Source organism: Balaenoptera borealis, assembly GCF_965194805.1.
Source record: "Balaenoptera borealis genome assembly, chromosome: 17".
NCBI classification, from domain to species: domain Eukaryota; kingdom Metazoa; phylum Chordata; class Mammalia; order Artiodactyla; family Balaenopteridae; genus Balaenoptera; species Balaenoptera borealis.
The window spans coordinates 14,889,612-14,912,153 of record NC_138876.1 but is presented as its reverse complement, the minus strand read 5'-3'; the positions used below and the strand labels follow the sequence as shown (position 1 = coordinate 14,912,153).

Sequence of the window (22,542 nt, the reverse complement as noted above, 5' to 3'; positions counted from 1 at the left end):
ACAGGATGAAGGTTCCATTTTCACTATCTCCTCCACAATTCCTTTGTATTTTATCAGGTACCTTTGGCCATCTTCAGAGAACTGTATTGCCCCACTATGGACAATCACATTAAAACAGTACATTTTAAAGATCTCTTTCTGCCTTGGCTGAAACAGTAGTTTCTTTTTATTTGTAATCACTCAGCATTTTCCCCCTCCTAATTTGAAAGGGGGTGGGGGGAAGATGCAGCATTGTAGCGGACTGCAAAATGCACTCAAATGCAGCTCTAAAGGAAAGCACCACCCAGCGGCTCCATGCTGGTTTCCATGGTAACCAGGGTCCCTGGGCCCTGGCACTCACAGCAGGAAATGCTGCAGATTTCCATAGCAGTATCTTTTTACTAGACATAAGATGTCTCATGGCAATTTTAAACATTTGGGAATCAAAAAACATACCGTGTGTGTGTGTGTATGTGCGTGTGTGTATGTGTGTGCCGCGCGTGTAGATCAATATATTCACAAAACTAAGACAACGTAGATGAAAGAAGCCTAGTTATTCTCACAGATAAATATGCTTATGTCAAACATAACAGATGATTAAAATATAAGCAAAACAGGCTGTCACACACTCACACACACACACAGAGGGCTAAAAGAAAACAAAAACATCTTCCATAGAAAAGGAAAGGACTGCAATGGAAGTGGAAAACTATTTTGGGAAACCAGACAACCAAGGATTCTGTATAAACAAACAAGCCAACAAAAGTCTTGACTAACGATAATCAACTGAGAGCCCAGGACGGAGCTTTTTTCCATAGCTCATGTTCTTTCCTACTTGAATGGTCTCAAGAGCTGAAGTCAACAAGCGGTTGGCCAGGTGGCTTTCAGGGGAAACCGCAGGACAGAAAGCCCTGACCTAGAGTGAGAATCCCACTGTCCCCCCTGCAAGCTTAGTGGCCTCAGGCAAGTGACTTCAGCTCGCTGAGTGTGCCCTGTAAAAATGAAAAGGTTGCACTACATACTAGATGGTCTAGAAGAGAGACTCTCTACCTTCTAAAAATGAAAAACCAGAGCGTTATGTTAAACAAGACAGAACAAGGCATCAAACCTCCAGGTAATTCTCATGTCAGGCCACAGATATGTTTCCAAAAGCAGTGTATAAAAATCAAATTTCTTTAAATTGTATCAGGAGAATTCACTGCCAGATTCTTGGTGAGGGCAGACCTTTGCAATATTCTTTCTCTTTCTCTCTTCTCTGAGTGATTTCCCAATAACACATGTTTCTTCCAGCAGAGCACAAATGAACAGCTAAGGTGAAATTTTTAGTTCAAAGTAGTTTTCACATTTTGTGCATGTTTTCAGGCTGGGGCTTTATTATCAGAGCAGAGGGGAGGCAGCTATGCAATCAGGCAGAATAGACTCAGCCTAGAAAAATACTAGTTTGACAACTTCTAGTGTCTTCAAGTTCATGCTTACACTACAAATGGTTATTTTTATCTGAGGCAGGCAGAACAAACCAAGTTCACAACTCTATGGCAAATGATCTTCCATAAGCAAGCATTGTTTAAAAAAAAAAAAAATTGCCTCATCTGTATGAATTCAAATAATTGCACTTTTTCATTAATGCTAAATTATATTTTACCAAACGTGACTCTGGTATGTCTGCGTGTGTGGCAGCGGGGTGGGATGGAGGGCTATTAGTTATTTTACGCCAAAACGAAAAGCAAAGGGAAAGAGCTAGGGTGGGGAGGAGGGCGGGAGGCAGATGATGGTGGGAGAGTCCCCCCTGCTTGTGCAGACAGCCCTGCAGGCAGCTGGAAGGATGGAGCTGCTGAGTAAACCACTTCATTATGTAAACTGCCTAATGACACAAATAACCATGCTGCACGCAGACCAACCCAGTCACCCATAAAAATACACATCCCCTCCACGCTTGGACCTTCCTCCCCACTGCCACTGCTACCACCACCACCATGTAATTCACCAGCGTTTATTAAGGCTGCCGAGGTTAAACAGAACAGCACGCATCATATTTTCCCTGGCGTTGCTTGAATTAAGTCAAACCAGAGAAACACTACTGACTTCAGCGGGAGCAAATGCTCCTCTTGGTTAGTGGGAGGAAGAGCCTTAACTGGACACAAGGGCTTGGGGGTGGGATTTTTACATCCCTAACTCTCCCTGGTAGAGGATATTAGGATTCTAGTGACATCCTGCTCTGGACACCCAGAACATAAGTATGTAAAAGTGGGACTCAGGTTAGTGCCCTTCAGGCTAACGCACAATAACTGTTCAAGGGTCATTTCGGGAAGGTGCAGTGCAAAGCCAAATACCATCTACGCAGGACACAAGGAACCACAAGGAAACAGCCCATCTCTGGCAACTGTTGCTACCCAATCAGAGATCAATAATAAGCCACTTGTAGAGCGGGAAACGATGCTATCGTCAGGGATCACTTTTAATATCAAGATAGGATTGGAAACGAGGGATTTTCATTTCAGCACCAGTGATGCTTGGCTCATGATTCCAAATCTCCTGGAATATACAAATTTGCCCATCAGATTAATTGAATATACAAAGTCCCCATCTCCTAACTCCTTTAACACAAAAAAGGAGGGGAAAAAAACAGAAAATAAGATTTTCTTTTAGAAATTTATTAAATTAAAATACTCAATAAATATATGGATTCCTTTGTTATTCCTAGTCCTTACCTATAGTGTGCTTTGTAAAAAAAAAAAAAAAAGTTTAAAATCCACATGTCTCCCTACTGTGCTAGACTCAACACCAAGTCTGAGTTTCATATAAAGCAAACCAAAAAATAATCACGTTTTTAAAAAATGGAAAATGGTAATAAAACAAACCTCACATTCACAGGGCCATTTTTAAAAAGTTGTTTTATCCTAAGCAGAATATGTAGGATTAAATGTATTGTGCTGATGAATTAAAAGGACTCAAGGTCTATCAGAGTAGAAAAACATCAAAATAATGAAACCCAAAGCAGAATGCACATTTATGAGCTCATTTTAAAAGGCATTATATCTTTTTATGTCATCCCTTACTAGGTCAACGATAGCTCCAAAATCTCAGAAGAGATGGAAACTTTATATCTTGAAGCTATATTTAATAGGCGTACAGTTTTTAGCTAGGTTACATATTATTAGAAATAGCAATAATTTACAAAAGTTTTTTTGTACTTCATATAAGATTGAAACTCATAGGTATTCAATATAAACATAGATTACATACACATATATATACACACATTCGGAGTGGCTTAAGGGGCTGAAGGAAGTGAATAAGGCTACAGTAAAGCTATTCCAGGTTTTGGTCCCACCATAGCCCTCAGCAAAGATGAGCTCTACAAAGAAACCAGTAATCCTGGAACAGAGTATTTGTCTCTCTGTCATTCTAAGCAAGAATCTGCTAAGACCAGTCCGATGCTTCAGTTCTTTCAGCTAATATATATATGTATGTATATGTATATGTTTATATATATATACACACACACATGTATATATATGTTATACACAAAGGTTGTTATATATGTTGTTACAGATACTGTTTGTATAGATATGTGTGTGTATAGACAGACATACACACACACATATCCTCATTAAAAGGATTACAGCTACAAAGCCCAATTAATAAAGGGCAGTTTGACACAACCCAGCGTTAAAGTTGTTCTTTGCATTCATCACGGTTCAGAATATTTACAAATGGTGAATACACAACCGTGAGAAGGAAACCCAGTCTTGGATGCCTCTGAATCCACTTACTGTTCAACACTAGGTGACTTTCTGACCACAGAATCTGGTAATACGGATTCATTTTGCCAAGATATTTCAAGTAAAGGAGATACGTCAACAGCAATCACCCTCCTCAGGTTCGTGAAAATTCCTTTAATGCACCTTGAAGGGGGCAACAAGCAAAAGGCTGACCTTTCTTAAAAGCTAGGCTTCATCACAAAACAGTTTTCTCAAGCTTGTCCATTTTTTCTGCTCCCATAAAGAGCCTTTTTTGGACACATTTTTCCTAATCACCCCCCTCCTCATAAAATGTTAATTCCACAGACCTACGTATGTCTGCGTATTACTGTATGCATATCTGTACCTGATACATAAAAAGGGTAAGACCCCCTTCTCTGCTCAAGAACCAATTTCCACCCCCTTTGGAATGATATCTTATCCACTGAGAATGCATGAAACGGATAAAACGGACATGCTATAAAAAGAAGGTGGAAGCATTTATTGTTGGGAATTATTATTGTTTACATGTACCTCTCCACCTAACACTCCACCACCACATGCCTGTCTAAACCTTTCTACCACCCACTGACCCAGTGCCTCAGAAACAACACCTCTTTGCATTCTTTACTAGGTATACAGTAAGCTCTCAGCTTTACTGTATACTAGGTATACAGTAAAGCTTTCTGATATAAAACAATAAATCAGATGACTCATAAAATATGTACATTTACTGTTAGCCTTTCTTCGTAGGAATTGTTATACTCCTTATATCCATGCTGTGTCATGTGGTAGCCACTAGGTATATGTGGCTATTTAAATTAAAACTAATTAAAATTTAAAAATTATAAATTCAGTTCTTCAGTTACACTAGCCCCCTTTTAAGTGCTTGATAATCTCAGGTAGCTGGTGGCTACCATACTGGACAGCAAAAACGCATAACATTTCCATCACCACAGAAAATTCTATCACAGAGAACAGCCCTGGCCCAGCCCAAAAGCTCCATGAGGCCAGGACCGCATTGGGGTCACTCACCATGGCACACGCAGGATGTGTTAAGCCCTGGCAAAAAGCAACGCAATTAAAAGGAAACAAACAAGAAACATGGGAGAAAAGGTAGCTTTGTCTTGGCTAATCCAATTTCCCGCTTTAATCAACTAAAATGTTATTTTTCATAGCTTTGCTCTTACTTACTCCCCACACCCACCTACAATACAGCAATGAGAATTTTCAAGATGTAACTACCGGGCTTCTCTGGTGGCACAGTGGTTAAGAACCCGCCTGCCAATGCAGGGGACACAGGTTCGAGCCCTGGTCCGGGGAGCAACTAAGCCCATGAGCCGCAACTACTGAGGCTGCGCTCTAGAGCCCACAAGCCACAACTACTGAAGCCTGCACACATAGAGCCCGTGCTCCGCGACAAGAGAAGCCACCGCAATGAGAAGCCTGCGCACCACAACGAAGAGCAGCCCCCGCTTGCTGCAACTAGAGAAAGCCAGCGTGCAGTAACAAAGACCCAATGCAGCCGAAAAATAAATAAAAATTAAAAATAAATAAATTAAAAAAAAAAAAAAGAAGTAACTATCAGCAGGGCAAAATTGGCTTCGGGCTTCCTCAGAATAATTCATGTGAATCAAAGTCAAGAGGTCAAATTCAAAACCCCAAAAATGAAAGGCAATAGAGAGTCATTGTCAATACAGCCTGCCTAGATTCATGTTTTAAAACATTAGAGAAACCAGCTGCTGGTCCATCCACTATGCAAGCAAGATATGAAGTACTTCACTTTATCAATTTTTATTTAACAAATCAGCAACTGCTTCCTGGGCACCTATAATGTGCTAAGCCTCCAGAAAATCAGAGCTTGGCCCTATGGCAACCATATACAGACTCTAAGTAAGATTAACACCAGCAGGTTTCCATAAAACTTTGAGGCTCCACATGCATTCTGCTAGATTCCTTTTGCTCCCCATTACCTATAAAGCCTCAGTTGGAATAAGATCATCAGAAAAATTAATACACTATCCTTGAATCTTTAACAACAATAAGCTTGGCTCTTAAAGAAAAATTACAATTGAGCTGTTTCTCAAATACTCATAAGGTCTCTCCTCCTTTAAGAATCCTAAGGACAATAACTAAGGAACCTGAACTGGGCCATCCGAGTACAAAACCAGTTTAGTGAACTATCGCCACATCTATAGATTAGCGGATTGCAGTTTTATGCCTTTTTATTTTTAATTAAGTGAATGAAAGTGTCCATGTTTCTTTAAGGTCATCTTCAAAGAATATGCAGTTCCATGCCTGCAAAAAAGTTTTTCTTATGACCTTTCTTATTTTATTTTATTTATTTTTCTCAGTTTGTGGCTGAGTAGCTTCCTAGGTAGAAATCATGACTTAATTACATGAAAGAAAGTTCAAGTCTCAAACACCGAAGTCAACCCAGAAGTTAAGGGCCAGTGAAGTTTCAATTAAACAACCTGGTTAAAGTAAAACTTGGGGGCAAACAAAACCAGTCTGGCTGCCTCTTGAAAACAAGCTTCCTGTCGCCTCCTCCCCTAAAAGGGAAGATTCCCCCTTTTCCCCCACCCCAGCCAAGAGCAGGTAGCTGCCTTTCACCTACCTGTTCCCTTCCTGGGACCCCCATCATGGATTTGCTGGGCCCTCTTTGGCTACAATGAAATACAAACTCACTCAGTCCTGAGACTCAACCTCAGAGAAGGGTCCCAAGATTCAAATTCTGAACTCCCAAGTGGAATTTGGCCAAAGACCCCATCTCACCAGCCTCCTGCCCCCAGAGATGACAGCCTTCTTCACCTGGATCCTCCAAGGGCTGCTTGCAAACACTGTCTGCCCCCTGCTAAATGCCAGATACTTACCAGCATTTGGGAACCTGGGTTCCTCAGAGAGAAGCAGGATGCAGGCCCTGCCCTGGAGGCAGTTGAGTCTAGTGGGGAAGATGGTGACCACACAGGGAGGTCAACACTGTAGCGGGAGAAGGTGCTACAGAGGCCTCAGGCCTGAGACCCAATTTACCCTGGGGACAGAGGAGTGGGAGCGGTGGGGACAAAAGGTTCACAGGTGATGTGACTCTCAAACTGGCTTTAGGAAGACAAGCCGAAGATCCTCAAGCATCTAAAGGGGGCAGAGAGGGGGTGGGCTGGGAAGGGCACTCCAGGTCTGGAATGCACACGTGCAAGAAGAAAGGGATCAACGGTTTTAAGGGATTCAGGGAGCAGAGAGCATTTTTTTGTGGGTGGAACTGCCGGCCGTGGGTAGAGATGTCATTGGACAGGTGGGTGACAGCAAGATGGCAAGAGGCCTTATTCTCCTGGGAAGCCTTAAAAAATCTGAGATTCCTAAGCGCCACCCCACTCCACCCCCCCAGTTAATCAGTAACCACAGGTATAAGGCAGGGCTCTGAAATCTGTACTTTAAAACAAGCCTCCTAAGCGATAGGATCCACGCAGCGAGATGAGGAGAGCGTGGCATTTAACAAACTTTACACTAAAAACACAATGTATTTTTAAGCACCACGACTGTGCCATTCAGTGTTAAGCTGTGGAGACTGTCTTCATCAGTTCAGGGAACGTCGGCAATCCAGGCTCACTGATTAAAGTCCACCTCTGACCGTCTGGACCTCGCTGGCTGTTGTGAAAGTTCCAGCTTCCGCCTGCCCTCCTCACGCACACACACTGCGGGTCTCTTCTAACCGTATTTCTCGCCTAACCTTCCCTCTCCTTTATCCTCTGCTTAACTCTGCTTCCTTCCGCTCCCTTTGTCCCCAAAGCGAAAATTGGAAACTCTAAAGATAATATAGAAAGAGAAATTTTAGACTGTCCAACTTCATTCGTATTTTAAGATTTAATAGGGCCAAAAGGAGATTTTAAATCGTAGAATATCAGAGCTGAAAAAGGTTACCTGCGATCATCTAGGACCCTACTAGATCCTGGGAAAACCCCTTTTACAAGTGGGGAAATCAAAGCCCGGAGAAGTGAAACAAAATTATTCAGGGTCACATAGCTGGCCAAGCAGAAGACAAACCCAGGTATCCCGGCTCCCAATCTATTCATTACTCCAAGGTGCTACATAGGTTGGTTTTGTTTTTGTTTTTTTTTTAATGCATTCAGGATCAAGTAACTTTAAAAGCAAACTTAAGTTTATACTAAATCCAGGAGCACCTTAAATGAGGAATCATAATTTAATGGTTAAAATCTAGACTTTGGGCCAGGCTTCAGTCTCCCCACTTCCAAGCCAAGTGACCTTGGTCGGTTTAGATAAGCTCTCTTCGGCCAGATTTCATCATCTAGAATGGACGTCATAAGCACTGACCTCACAGCGCTGTTTCGAGAATGAAAAGACTCAATCCATGTAAAGCACGAAGGACAGAGCCCAGCCCGTGTTACGTATTCAATAAAGGTGATTAGAGATGATCTAGTCGGCCGGGGATCCATTTCCTTCCTTCTTAGAATCTTAAACTCCTCACTCTGGGTTTGGTGTAATTATCATCTCAACATCCCGGAGATGGTTTTTCAAAGCTACAAAGTAATTACAGAGGCACACGGAGGCAGCCAAAAATGAAAGTCACACAGCATTATGCTCTCAAAGGCCCTAGCTGACACAAGCAAATGATGCAAGGGCCACGAAGGGCCAGTGCTGACTAAGACGTGCCCCTGCCTTCCAGTGAAAGGGGGGCACCAGGTTGTATGCTTACAGGTGTAGGAATGCTACTCCCCAACACCAGCCACCGAGGGTTGAGAAGCCTCCCCCCACCTTTGTTCTTTTCCTTTTCTTTTTTTAAGCAACCCAGACAACTGCACACCAGTCAGTTCAACAACTCCTATGACAGCCCGTGTGCTGGTCCATCACGGACACGAAGAAAATGGAGACCCTGCCTCACAAAAGTCAGGCATCCTTTGTACAACAAATGCCGAGACACTAATTCTTTGCGGCCAATAACACAGAAACAGGTGTACTTTCACACTGAACACAAGTTGTACATTCATTCCAGAGTGCAAACATCAAAAAAATATGGAACTGTATGTATTATGGTGTTGATTAACTCTTAAATTTCATTATGGTTTAATTATTCACCTAAACATGTACATTATAATAGCGACTTACACTCTTTCATTAAAAAAATGAATAAAACAGAGTTCTAATGTATTTCCACGTTCTACTTAATAGTTATATGACTAGATTGATTTTGTTCTAATAATGCCTAGCTTTAGAAGATTTTCCTAAATAAATTATATTCATAGCTACAGGAAAATATTTGCTAAAAAGGACAAAGACCTTTCAGAGCCATTCCCTTTGGGAAACAATATGGAATGCTAATATTTTGGAAACCAGAGACCTGCTAGCTTGAGATTCTGGATACTAGCCCAAAAGAGACGCATTTAAGAATAACTGCTGGGCTTCCCTGGTGGCGCAGTGGTTGAGAATCTGCCTGCCAATGCAGGGGACATGGGTTCGAGCCCTGATCTGGGAAGATCCCACATGCCACGAAGCAACTAGGCCCGTGAGCCACAACTACTGAGCCTGCGCGTCTGGAGCCTGTGCTCCGCAACAAGAGAGGCCGCGATAGTGAGAGGCCCGCGCACCCCGATGAAGAGTGGCCCCCACTTGCCGCAACTAGAGAAAGCCCTCGCACAGAAACGAAGACCCAACACAGCCATAAATAAAATTAATTAATTAATTAATTAAAAAAAAAAAAAGAATAACTGCTATTCCCTTCTCATCTTTCCAGCAAGAAAGACTCAAAAAAATGATATCTAAAGGCTCTAAGCAAGAGACTGGACTTTCCACAGAGGGTAGATATCAAACTTCAAACTGCATCAGAGTTACAGCCTATAATGACCACAAGCCCAAATATATTTGCTGCTGACCAAAACAGATTGAAGCTTTTTTTTTTTTTTTTTTTAACAGTCTTCATTTCCTTGGAGGTGCATACACCACTAAAAAGAGATTACCCACAGATCTCCAAAAGGATGTATACATGGACATTAACTGCAGCGTAGCTTGTAACAGTACATAAGTGGAGATAATCTAAATATTCCTCAAAAGAAAAATGATTAAATCGTGCTACATCCAGACAGTGAAATTCCATTTGGCTGCTAGAACCAATGAGGTAGATCTCTAGGTACTGACATAGAAAGATAATTATACTGTGGAGTAAAAGCACGGGAACAATGTTTCTTATAGGTTACCTTTTGAAAAAGATCTTATGAATATATTTTATTCCATATATCAACCTACATATTGTTCTACGACTAATTTTTCTCCCATATGTGTTTAAGTATGCAAAAAAGTCTATAAAAGACACTAAGCCCAATCTCTGCAAAGGGTACTGAGAGGGGTAGATTTTACTTTATATACTTCGTTACAAGACTTTTTTTTAAACTAAAGAGCATGTTCTATATTTTTCAATTGTTAAGTAAAAATTAACTTAATACAACTAATTTGATGCTTATTGAACATAAGATGTGCATTCAAGTTTCTCTCTTATCGTCTCCATAAAATATACCTTTTTTGTATCAACCATACATTTTTTAGGTCGTGTGAGTTGTCACACTCCCATATTCAATAAAGTTATTTCCTCCCAGTGCATATGGATTTTAGACATCGAGATGTAAAGTATTCTGGTATTGCTAAAAGTGACCTAACATCAAATGGTTTAAAAATATATCAAAGCCGGGGGCTTCCTTAGTGGCGCAGTGGTTAAGAATCCGCCTGCCAAGGCAGGGAACACGGGTTTGAGCCCTGGTCTGGGAAGATCCCACATGCCTCAGAGCAACTAAGCCCATGCGCCACAACTACTGAGCCTGCACTCTAGAGCCCACGACCCACAACTACTGAGCCCGCATGCCAAACTACTGAAGCCCGCGCGCCTAGAGCCCATGCTCTGCAACAAGAGAAGCCACTGCAATGAGAAGCCCGTGCACCGCAGCGAAGAGTAGCCCCCGCTCGCCGCAACTAGAGAAAGCTCAAGCACAGCAACGAAGACCCAACGCAGCCAAAAATAAAATAAATTAAATTAATTAATTAAAAACAAATATATATATATATATAATCTCAAAGCAGCGATCTTGTTCCCTGTGACATTATTTGTCATTTGTCAACGACATCACCTCCAAACTCCTTCTCTACCTCCACCAGCACCACAGAGAGGCTACTTTGGTTTCTTTTCCCACAAATAATTGTTTTTCCTCCCTTCAACCATGAGAACTTGCAGGCCCTTCAATTTCCCACCAAGAACCACTCTCAGGAACGGCGTCTGCAAAAACCCAGGTTCCCACTGCAGGAAATTATGGACAATCAGGGGATACATCTCTATTCCATCCTTTAGGGCCCATCCAGTAATTAAACATTAAAATATAAACTAACGAACCACAGAGCCTCAAAAATGCAACACCAGATACGTAAGTTCTTTAAAATAATGGAGCAACTCTTTTAAGAAAGACACACTCTGCTGGCTATTCTAGAAAGACATCCATATGACTGATGAGTCCAATTCCAGATCCTGCTGCGGTCGAAGAAAATATGATAAAACCGACCCAATAACACTAACAGCAGTGCAACTGGCATGACCATTGTATTCCTCTTTATACTTGTATATTCTAAAGGTTCCATAACACACACATACGTGTTACGTAAAAAAATTTTTAGGAGGCTTAGAAAAAGATACTGGGTAAGACCCATGTCAAGCTGACAAACCACATGAAGAAGCCAATGCTCTGATGTCTCCATCACATTCTCCTAGGGAACCTTCTGAAACACCGTTGGCATCTTGGGAATGAGGAGAAACACTACCTCTCCTGGGAGAATTTCCTCGACTCCCTGAGCTAATTGCTCACATTTCCATACTCTCCCAGCACTCTGTTCTACCACTATTACCATACCAAACATATTATTTCTACACTGAAATTCTTCATTTGCACATAGCATCCCCCCTGCCCCTCTGCCACTACAAGCTCCTCCACGACATGTAGAGTAATATACTGATTTTTGTGGTCCCATGACACTGCCTGAAATATCAGCAGTTTTCAAGCATCTTAAATGAGAAGAGTCCTCACTGAAAATTCATTTGAATATTTAATTAAGCATCTGTGGTAAATGGGTACATACTGAAACCCACTGGAGGTACATACCCATCATGGGCTTCAGATAAGCTTAACTCTTGTGTGACTGGGAGCAATCCCCCCAACACTGACCTCCAACACCCACATTTTCCCATGTCACCAAGACAATGACAAGAACAGGCATATAGCCGTCAGTGCACAAGCAGACCCAGAAAGAAGGCAAAAAAAGAGGCAGGAGAGATTCTCTGAGAATGAAAAGGAAAGCACCCCCTTTGAATGGGGGGGTCTCTAGGTTATGGGTAATGTCATAATTCTAATGATGGTGCTGGATACAGACAGATTTACTTTCTTCTCTACACCTTTCACGTTATGAATATTCTTTTCTACGATTCACAGTCACTGAAAAACCATTACAAATTTTCAAAAGAGTTCCCTTTGTTCATTGATTTAATAAACATACTTTAAACACTTACTGTGTTTCAGGTACTATGTTTTCGGAGGGTTCAGACATGCACACGTCACCGTCTAGTCTATACCTGGAGGGGTTTGCAGTCAAATGTGGGAGACACATAAACAGACACAACACAGTAGGATGCTACTTATAATAGGTTTCCTCGTTTTATGGGAACCTAGAAAAAATGGTCTAACCCATCATTCTCACTGCTTCTCATTCCACAAGGGATTGAGGAAAATCTTAAGATGACACATGAGAGGGAAAAACAAATTGCAACCAAACACACAGCTCAGGACTCTACAAGCAGCACATCGTTAAAAGCGATCACAAAAACACATCAAGCCAGGACTTCTCCAGTGGCGCAGTGATTAAGAATCCGCCTGCCAATGCAGCGGACATGGGTTCGACCCCTAGTCCGGGAAGACCCCACATGGCACGGAGCAACTAAGCCCGTGTGCCACAACTACTGAGACTGTGCTCTAGAGCCCTCGAGCCACAACTACTGAGCCCACGCACCTACAGCCTGTGCTCTGCAACAAGAGAAGCCACCGCAATGAGAAGCCCATGCAACGCAACGAAGAGTAGCCCCTACTTGCCGCAACTAGAGAAAGCCCGCGTGCAGTGATGAAGACCCAAGGCAGCCAATTAATTAATTGATTGATTGATTAATTAATTTAAAAACACAACAAGCCATCTCAGGCATAAACAGTGGTTCCTTTCATTTATTTTTCACTCTTCTCATGCACTTTATTATCTAGAGAACGATTTGCAGCTTCTACAATGTGGAATCCCACAGAGTTAAAAAATCTATATATTTTTAAATATGAGTCAGCTAAGCTCTGATAACTTAAGCTCTATATTCTTGTAAAGCGCCCAAGGGTAAGAGCCCACACACTGAGCGCCGTCAACGCTGGGAGCCATCCCTCCACCTGCTTACCACGTGTGTTGGTGGCCATGTCAGCCACTTTCTGAAAGGCATCCAAGAAGGCAGCTGCTGCTACTACTGTTGTCCTAAGATGCAAACAGAAAACAAAAGCATGAGGAATGTCTCACACTAGCAGATGCATGACAGCAAAAGGGCTGCAACCGCTGCTGAGGACTGAAAGTAACCCTCCAGGAGAGACAACCCGACTGGACACGGACAACCATTGGCTTTGTGGACCCACTTTATTCTTAAGAAAACTTTCTCCTTCTCATATTAGCACTCTCCCCCGATAACGTCCAGCTCATGCAGCGCTAGTCAATAAATGCTAGCAATTCTTCCCACCCCATTCCACCTGACAGTATAAATTATCACCAGGTTAAAATTTCACCAATGAGGAAAAAGGTGTTTCTGCCTAAAAGAACAAATTTTTTTTTTGACGTTGCCAAATCTAAATTTTATTGTCCTTTCACACATCTCTCTTCTTAATGTAAATTCCATAGTCCAAACCCCAGCCAAAAGAAATGACAAAGTATAAAGGACAAAAGATGAAGATAATTCACAAGAGACTGCACTATGATAAACTTTGCATACTTACAAGTATACAGCAATTGTATATTGCACGGAAAATAGAATAAGGATCTTTAGGCAATAAAAAGATAGTTTTCTGCTAAATAAGGTGGAATATATATATATATAAAATGAATAAGGCATATCCAGTACTTGCCATAGGAAGCCAGTAGGAAAAAAAAACCAGACTGGCATTTTTCAATGTCCCTTTCCTTACACATAACTTACAAAATTAGGTAAAAATTAAACCTACTTGCATACTAGAAATAAACTTCAATTCATGGTTCCAACAGACTTCAAAATAGACACACAAAAAATTACTAAATGACTAAAAGAAAAAACTACCTATTAATTTTTTAGGAATTCTTGCTTAATGAGTACCTACAAAATTATCTCACTTCAATGTGTACTTTGAAAACTAATTAGAAATCCATACTATAGAGAATCACTTTAAGAATGAGTCAATTACAAAGAAAATTTATAACATTTCTTTCATGTTGTGAATTTTCAGACATGGTATAGGTGAAAGTGATTTTAGAGTAGGAAAATGATATAGCTACATGGATTGGCAGAAGGAATCTTGGAGAGTGATCGTTTAGGTTAAACAATTCATTTCGGAGTTGGGAAAACTGAGACCACAGCTACATAGTGATTGTCAAGATCACTAGCTCATACCAGGGCAGAGGCCAGTAGCCCAGCATGACTTACAGTGCCGTGTTCATCCTACTACAAGATCCAGGCTATGTGACTTTTCCCTCTAAATCATAATTATAGGGAAACTGAGATACTATTTTTTCAACGTTAGAATGCTACCTAAACAGCATCTTCTGAATTCCTAAAAGCTGAGAATGAGGAGGAGTTACTATACTCATTTGCTGCCCTAGAAGTTATTGTGAATTCTTCACATTCCCTTGAGCACTGGAAGATGCCTTGAGCACTCTGTGGTCTCCTGGTTCCTAGAGTCATGGTCCAAGATGCCACTGAATGAAAAGTAAGCACCACTGCATCTCAGGGCCGTGATTACCCAGGACAAGCAAGCAAGCCCCAGGCTCACTCACAAGAACTTTATAACAGAATTTACAGCCTGATGTTAATTTCCAAGTATTTCACACATGAATCCAGCCCCCACTGAGCATTCCTAACAATGCAAAATTGCTGAAGGAAGAAGATGAGAATAAGGACTAAAAAGGAATGAGTTCAAATCAGAGAGGGAAAAAAAAAGAAAGAAATGACCTTTGAACATAAGCAAGAGTAGCTATGAAACAAAAGGTTCCTGGAAGGTGATGGGAGTGGTCCCCAGGAAAACCTGGGCTATGATCCCTCAGAGCCAAACTTCAAAATGAGGCCTGATATTTTCCAGTAGAGCAAGAGAATATCCTGCTCAAAAAAAAAAAAAAAAAAAAAGACACAATGACATACACACTAAACAAAACCAAAACCAAACCAAACCAAACCAAAAAAAAACACACCACTTCAAAGTATATTTCTTAAAGAGTTGGCACCATGGAAAAGTTAGCTTTATCAAACACCCTGAGATTTATAAATGGCTCATTCTGATTTATAATTATATCTGATACAACAGCTGGATTTATTCTTATTCAAGTCAAGGCCAATCTTCCAAATTTAATGAGCCAGCTGGAGAGGTGCCTTGAGTATTACACAGTCACCAGGGCTCCTGTGAAAACGAAGACTGTGGTCAAGTGTGACGAATTAAGAGCTTTTAAACACCGACTTCTGATGAGCCATATTTCACTGACTGCTTTTGTCACAGGACATCTTAGCTCTCTCTGATGGGGCAAAGCAAACACGCATCCATCAACAGGAGAAAGGAGTGCTTCAGCTTACATGCTCCAAGACTATTTGCCTCTTCTACGGTCTTATCCTTATGCATTCTCTAACACAGAAAATTAAACCATGTGCTTGAGGCTCCTATGGTGCTCTCAGCCAGGTACTAGTAGTTTGACAAAATAAAGAAATGGTCCCTGCCCTCAGGAGGCCTACGTATTGTTTAAAAAAAAAAAAAAAAAATATATATATATATATATATATATATATATATATGTATGTATGTATGTATATATATATATAAATATATGGTACTTTGTACCAGTGGGGATAAGATTGCTTTAAGCCTCACTCTGTATGTTTAAGACAACTCATCAGTTAATTCTTTTAAGCTTTAGCTTCCTCACTGGTAAAAGGGGAAGAGCATCTTTTCCTTGGTCAACCCTGAAAACCTGCCAGACAATTAAATTAGGCTGGATAAGAAAAAGTGTTGGAAGGAGGGGTTGGACTTAAATGTTTTACTGTTTTACTACAGGAGGTGACCTCCTACAGGATGGAGACTAACCTACTTGAAATAAATGATGATAGTGGCAGAGCTGGGGGAGAGGGCCTTACATTCTGGGCAGAGGGGTTTGGATCTGATCCAGGATAAAATAATCGAAGGTTCGTAAGCAAAGAAATGGTAAAGGACTTGACAAGTGGCAAAGGGGCCATAGTCTGGAGCCCATGGTCCATCTGGATGCCCACTCATGGATCTGGAAATCCCAGGCCCCATGAAGCTGAATAATGGACAGGGAAAGTTCCACATCTCCCAAGTTCTTCTCTCCCAATCTACTGGGGAGCCATGGAATGCCCAGTCCTATGGCTAAAGTTCTGGGCAGGGACCTCTGGTGCCAACAGGCAAAGTCCTAAGAACCCCATGTCATTCCTCCCTCCTCTGTCTGTCATCCACATGGCTTTTTATCCCAGAAAACACCTACCTGCTTTGTTCTCTGGAAAACCATCCCCATACATCCAAACCAACCAATACGCCATGAACAGGGGTCGTGAAAATAACTGCTTTTTTTTTTTTTAATGTCCCAACCCTCTTGAAGCACCCTCTAAGTGCAATCGCACCCCTCCCCTCACTGATTTCAAAAGCATATAGCTTTAACAAGAAGATGTTGCCGTATTTTCTATTTCATATGAAATGATATATTAACAAGCACAAGATGAGGCAATAATAATAGCCCCTTAGAGCACATCAGCATTAGATCTTGGTTTTTAAGCAGTTTTATTGAGACATAATTTGTATACCATAAAATTCACCATTTTTAGGTGTATAAGTCATCGATTTTTCAGTAAATTTAGAGTTATGCAAACACCACCACAATCCCATTTTAGAACATTTCCATCACCCCAAAAAGGTCCCTCATGCAGTCAACCTAGCCCCAGGAAACCACAAATCTACATCTGTCTCTACAAATTTGCATTATCTAGACATTTCATGTAAATAGAATTATACAAACTAAGTTTTAAACTCTATAAGGATAGGCAGTAAGCAGAATGGACTGTGGAGCCAGACTGCCTCAGATCAATTCCCTGCTCCGTCATTTATCAATACTAGCTGTGTGACTTTGGATAAGTTATTCAGCTTATCTGTGCCTCAGTTTCCTCATCGGCAAAATGGGGTAACAACACTACTTATCTCTTGGGGTTGTGAGATTTAACTGTTACCATGTACCTGGCCCGTTATTACCTTACATATAATACTTCATTTGACTCTCAAAATTCCAGTGGAAGGAGACAGAGCGGATACGAGTTTAATTTTACATACGGGAAATCAGAGGTCAGGACGCATGGCTAATAAGTGGCAACGCTACTGCATGCTTCTCTATCTGCAACACTTCCAAAACTAACCCTAATTGCCTCTTGGGTCCATCCTATTCCATCCTTTGTCTAACGATGCTGCCGTTTTCCTAGGGATGACATGCTTCTACTTACCGAAGCTGGGACTGTAGCTTTCCGGCTTTGTTTATGAAGTCTTCCCAAACTGGATAGCTCCCCTACAACAAAACAAAGCCATACGTCAGTAAGCCACGCTGTGATAGACATCTGATGAAGACATTGACAGCACACTCAATTCCAATTATACAGGAAACACTCTATATATGCTCTCTTCCTTGGCAGTCTATGACATGTTGCCCAGATTACTGTACATACAAGTGTATTGGCTCAGAAATGGGTTGTGAATGTGCTCAGTCCCTGTGATCCTGTAAATACTACAGATACCAAGTGGAACAAGTTTGGCAGAATCTAAGCCATACATGGATGTATCACTTTTTTGAGTCAACAGATGCGTGGGTCCAAATTCAAGATATGTAGACCATTTAAGGCTCTACCCTGAACCACCTGATCATGGCTCTGGCTGTTCTCACCCTTATTCCAGAAGGCAGGGAGGGGGGAACCAGAGTGACTGGGGCTCCTCTCCGGGACAGGAGACTATTGGGAAGCATTAGTAGACTAGCAGAATCTCGCGGTTGGGAAGTTACCTAAATACAGCTGCTCAGCTGATGGCTTGAGCCCAGCACCTACAAACAACATGGTTACAGGTGGTTCCGCAGCACATTGCAGCTGACAGGGAACTCATCACCCTCCACGGCAGCCTACCTACATCAGCCACCCTGTCCTTTAGGTCCACGCAGCCCTAGTTCTAACCTTCTAGGGATCCACAGAGTTAAGACCAATCCTGCTTCCACACACATCTTTTCAAAGAACGGAGAATAAGCAGCACATTCATCCACAGCTTTCCTTCCTTCAGCTCCCGGATGGAATTCTGTGTCTACACGGGCCCCTGCCTCACATCCCCACAGCATCTTGGGGACACTCCATCACATGTCTCTACTTTTCTTCTAAGTATGGTGCTCAGACACGAACTCAAAACTGCAGGTGCAATTCTGATGGGGGCAAACTAGAGGGGGGCGGTTACAGCTGCAGGCTAGAATGTGAATGTTACGAACCTTGACAAGGTAAAAATAACGTATGACACCTCTTGATTTTGTCATTAAGGAGAGGGGATGGAGAAACTATAATGAAGTTAATCATCTCATCTTTTATTATAGAAGCCCCATCAAAATAGTCTAAAACTGAAACTGACCTAAAACATAATGAGTTCACCTTCCTAATGGTTTTAATAATCTTTCTCTCTTATGCTTAGGAGCACAGTTTCTCTACCTTGCCACTACTGACATTCTGAGCCAGATAATTCTTTCTTTCTTTCTTTTGCTGGGGTGGGGGACAGGGGAGGGGTTCCTGTACATTGCAGGGTGTTTAGCAGGATCCCTGACCTCTATTCACCAGATGTCAGGAACATTCACAGATGCCACTGGATGTGACAAAATGTCTCCAGACACTGCCAGATGTCTCCTACAGGGCAAAATCACCCCCAGTTAAGAACCACTGCCTTGAGAGGAATGTCTGAGAAACTGATTTCTTCTAGAGAAGAAACAGTTATCTGAAGTTCAGCAATTTCTTCAGTATTACTTCACTTCAGTTTCAATTCTTCTGTTAACTGAAAGTAAAATTAAATATATTTTTATTTTGAAAATATCTTGCATAGAACATGTCAATAAAAGTGCCCATTTATACATTTCTCGAGCTATCAAGTCTGTCTGAAAATGTGCACAGAGACATCTGGAAAACCGTCTACCAAATATTATAATGGAATATTTCTGGGAGCTAAGATTTGGACCAATGTGTTGTTTTCTTTTTTGTACTTTCCTCCATGGCCATAGTTTTGTTTTGTTTTATTTTTTTTAATAAGGGTCATGTATCATTTTTATAAAAACAATGAAGTCATTACATTAAAAAAATTTAAGATCAAATTAGCATTTCTGGCAACAACAGCACCGTGAATTTACAATCCACCCAAACCCTAAAGTCTGTTTCATGCATGCTGCTAGATCACAACCATCAATTCTGCATTTGGGCATTTGGGACCTGCTTGGCCCAACTGCAGGTGCTGGATTTATTCCTTCAAGCAGCGATGTGCTCCCTATGGGACATTGAGCTGCACCAGGCCAGGGATTCTGTCTGACTGGCTCCTGGCAGAAGTCCTTTTGGCAGCTACATCTGAGCTATTGACACCAACACCCATGCACAGGTCCTGTCATCATCTGCTAAACCACTTAGCCTCCATCCCATCTTTGTGCCCCAGGGGGTCTGTTCAACCCAAAAGCATAACTTTATTTGTGTTGAATGAAAGCTTGTGAGGGCTCAGGCTACCTTTCCAGGCCCATCAAGACACTGTGGGGAATCCCAAGCATAGCACCTAATATATTTACCATTTTCTTATCAAGTCCAGGTATGAACACGCCTTCTACATCTACATCCAAGTAATTAAGGGTGAAGGCTGAGATCAGAGTCCTCTGGCTGGTCACTAGAGATCTCTGTCCAGATGGAAATCAGTTAAGCATCCTTAAGAGCACGAGAGTACAACTAACCAATTACAGCCTCATCTAGCCATCCCTTCTCTTTCTGGTCCACAAGACAGTATGAGAAGCTTTATGAAAAGCCTGAGGATGTTCAGAGACACAGACCATCAACTTCTAGCCAAAGGAACCACCATCGCTGATCTGCACACGGGACACGGGAGCCAGGTCCTCCTCTCCCCAGCAGCAGCCACTCCCATCCACGGAACCCCTGGAGAAGGTCACTGAGATGATCCATAATATTTCTTAAGAAAAAGGTGAGGGGCTCCCCTGGTGGCTCAGTGGTTAAGAATCCGCCTGCCAATGCAGGGGACACGGGTTCGAGCCCTGGTCCGGGAAGATCCCACATGCCTCGGAGCAACTAAGCCCGTGCGCCACAACTACCGAGCCTGCGCTCTAGAGCCCCTGAGCCACAACTACTGAGCCCAAGTGCCACAACTACTGAAGCCTGCGTGCCCAGAGCCCGTGCTCCACAACAAGAGAAGCCACCGCAATGAGAACAAGAGAAGCCACAGCAATGAGAAGCCCGTGCACCACAATGAAGAGTAGCCCCCCCGCTCGCTGCAACTAGAGAAAGCCCGCATGCAGCAACAAAAACCCAATGCAGCCAAAAATAAATTAATTAATTAAATAAATTAAGAAAGGAAAAGGTGAGGCACATTCACTGAAAACACGCCAGAATGGCAAAAGGCCTGCGCAGGGAGCCCCAAATCCTGAGTTCTAGCCACGGCCCTGGCAGTAAATTATGGGGGGTAAGTCACTTGACCTCTCAGGCCAGTTTCTTATAATGATCAACAAAAAAGATGCATAATTCCATCACTGTTATTGAACACTGACATCACGGAACACTGAAGGAATGTTGGGAAGGAATAAGGAACACAAACTCCAGGGGCCCATCTCCTGGCTAGAATCCTAGCTTTCCCGTCTGCCATGGGACATCGGGCAGGTCATCCGACCTCTGCCTGGGTAAGTCACCACTGCCCAGGGTTGGTATGAGGAAGAAATGAAGTCAGACATCTAAAGGGCTCAGAGCAGTGCCAGGCACTCAGTAAGTGTTCAATAACCTTTGACAGGATTGATCCAAGCGTCTGCAGGCTCCCAGGAATCTCCTTCGGGATGCTGGGAGAGATGTTTAAAACTCTCAAGGTCAGATGGTCCACCCAGGCTGGGATCCCTAATTCTTACTCCTAAGTACAGTTCGGACTGTGCATCTCACTATGAGTTCACCATAGTTAAAGCAGACACAGAGCAAGGCAGTGGGACACACAGTGTCAATGTCTCTGCTGTTCCCAAGTACATGGCAGGTGGAGTACTTAAACCGCAGATGAATGTGCCTGAAAACAGCTGCTCAAACCACTTTAAAAACGACTTATCTGCCCCCACTGGGAGCCTCATTCCAGTCTTTACCAAATTAGCAACAAAAGGAGGGTCCCCGCTCCAGTTAGGGGGTACAGCACCCAGCTCTCCGCCTACGAACACCCACTCAGCCAGAAGAAGGCTGCCAACCGCAGCTCTCCCCACTTGATGATATTTGACAGTCTCTCAAAGAGTGTCAGGCCCACCTGTTTTAGGCAATATATAATTTAATGGATTCTTTAAAAAAAAAAAAAAAAAAGAACTTCTAAGAACAGAAGACAAAAACCTCCTTGTTGAGAAATTTTTTTTAAGTGTATAAATGTTATTAAAATTTAAAGGCAAGGTGATGTTGGGTTGTTTCAGATTTTTTTTTTTTAAAGTTTCTTTCAAGGAAAAACAAAAAGTTTCTACCCACCTGAAAGTTTTACTACAAAAATTCAAAAGCTTGGAGGAAGTGAGGAAGGAGGGAGAAGGCACTCGTAGGAAGATAAAAAGGTAATTGAGAGAAAAAGCGCTGGGTTGTTCTAGACGACAAGGCTGGGTAAAGGGGAGCAGACTCAAATTTCAGAAGAAATTTGCCAGTCGAGACACTGTGTGCGCTGAGAACCCTTTTAGAAAGCAAGTCAATGTGGTCCTTAATTTTCTAATCTGCACCGCCCACCAAGAAGTCCCAGAAAGCTGTCTCCTGAGGCTGTGTGTCTGGCGGGCGCTATTCACCATGCATCCCCAGAGCTATGAGAAAGCCTCAACACAGACCCCACTGCGGAGTTCACCGGAGAACACGGAAAGGTTTCACAGCTTTCCAGACATACCAAAGTCAACGAAAATAAGACTCCCACTGAGCGCCTGGGCTCTGCCAAGTGCAAAGTCACAGGTGAAGGGAAACAGGCTCTCCTCCCTCTGGAACCCCCTGAATTTCTTTGGAGAGGGGGGCAGGGAGGTTGTGAAGCCCTGGCAGTTTGCTGAGAATAGAACTCAGATCACACAGGGTTCTGGGAGAATGGAAGAGTTCCCCGTCAAAGCTGGTGTGTTTACAAGCACGTGGAGGACTCTGCATCAAGCTGCCTGACCGTCTCCACTTCCCTACAGGGAGAGAGATGGGGCTTCCCCGAAGACGGGCTCTAACTCTGCAGCCACCAGACGGGGCGCCCACCACACAGCCCCCCCTGAAGGCTGTTCTCTCTTCTAACCT

The 22,542-nt window shown here is 42.4% G+C and overlaps 1 protein-coding gene across 17 annotated transcripts in view; it reads right to left on the bottom strand.

Moving 5' to 3' along the window:
* The window catches only part of MTSS1 (MTSS I-BAR domain containing 1), a 164,944-nt gene that overhangs the window by 125,689 nt on the left and 16,713 nt on the right, over window positions 1-22,542 (bottom strand). For 15 of the 17 annotated variants that reach the window (XM_082363075.1, XM_082363079.1, XM_082363076.1 and 12 more), the window contains 2 exons: window positions 17,509-17,570; window positions 13,186-13,259 (listed from right to left, as the gene is read on the bottom strand). The exons of 1 other annotated variant lie outside the window; for it this stretch is intronic. In XM_082363075.1, the coding sequence (XP_082219201.1) occupies window positions 13,186-13,259; window positions 17,509-17,570 (136 nt within the window). Of the gene's footprint in view, window positions 1-13,185; window positions 13,260-17,508; window positions 17,573-22,542 lie in introns of all 17 variants that reach the window. One more of the 17 variants, XM_082363078.1, reaches the window with a different exon arrangement.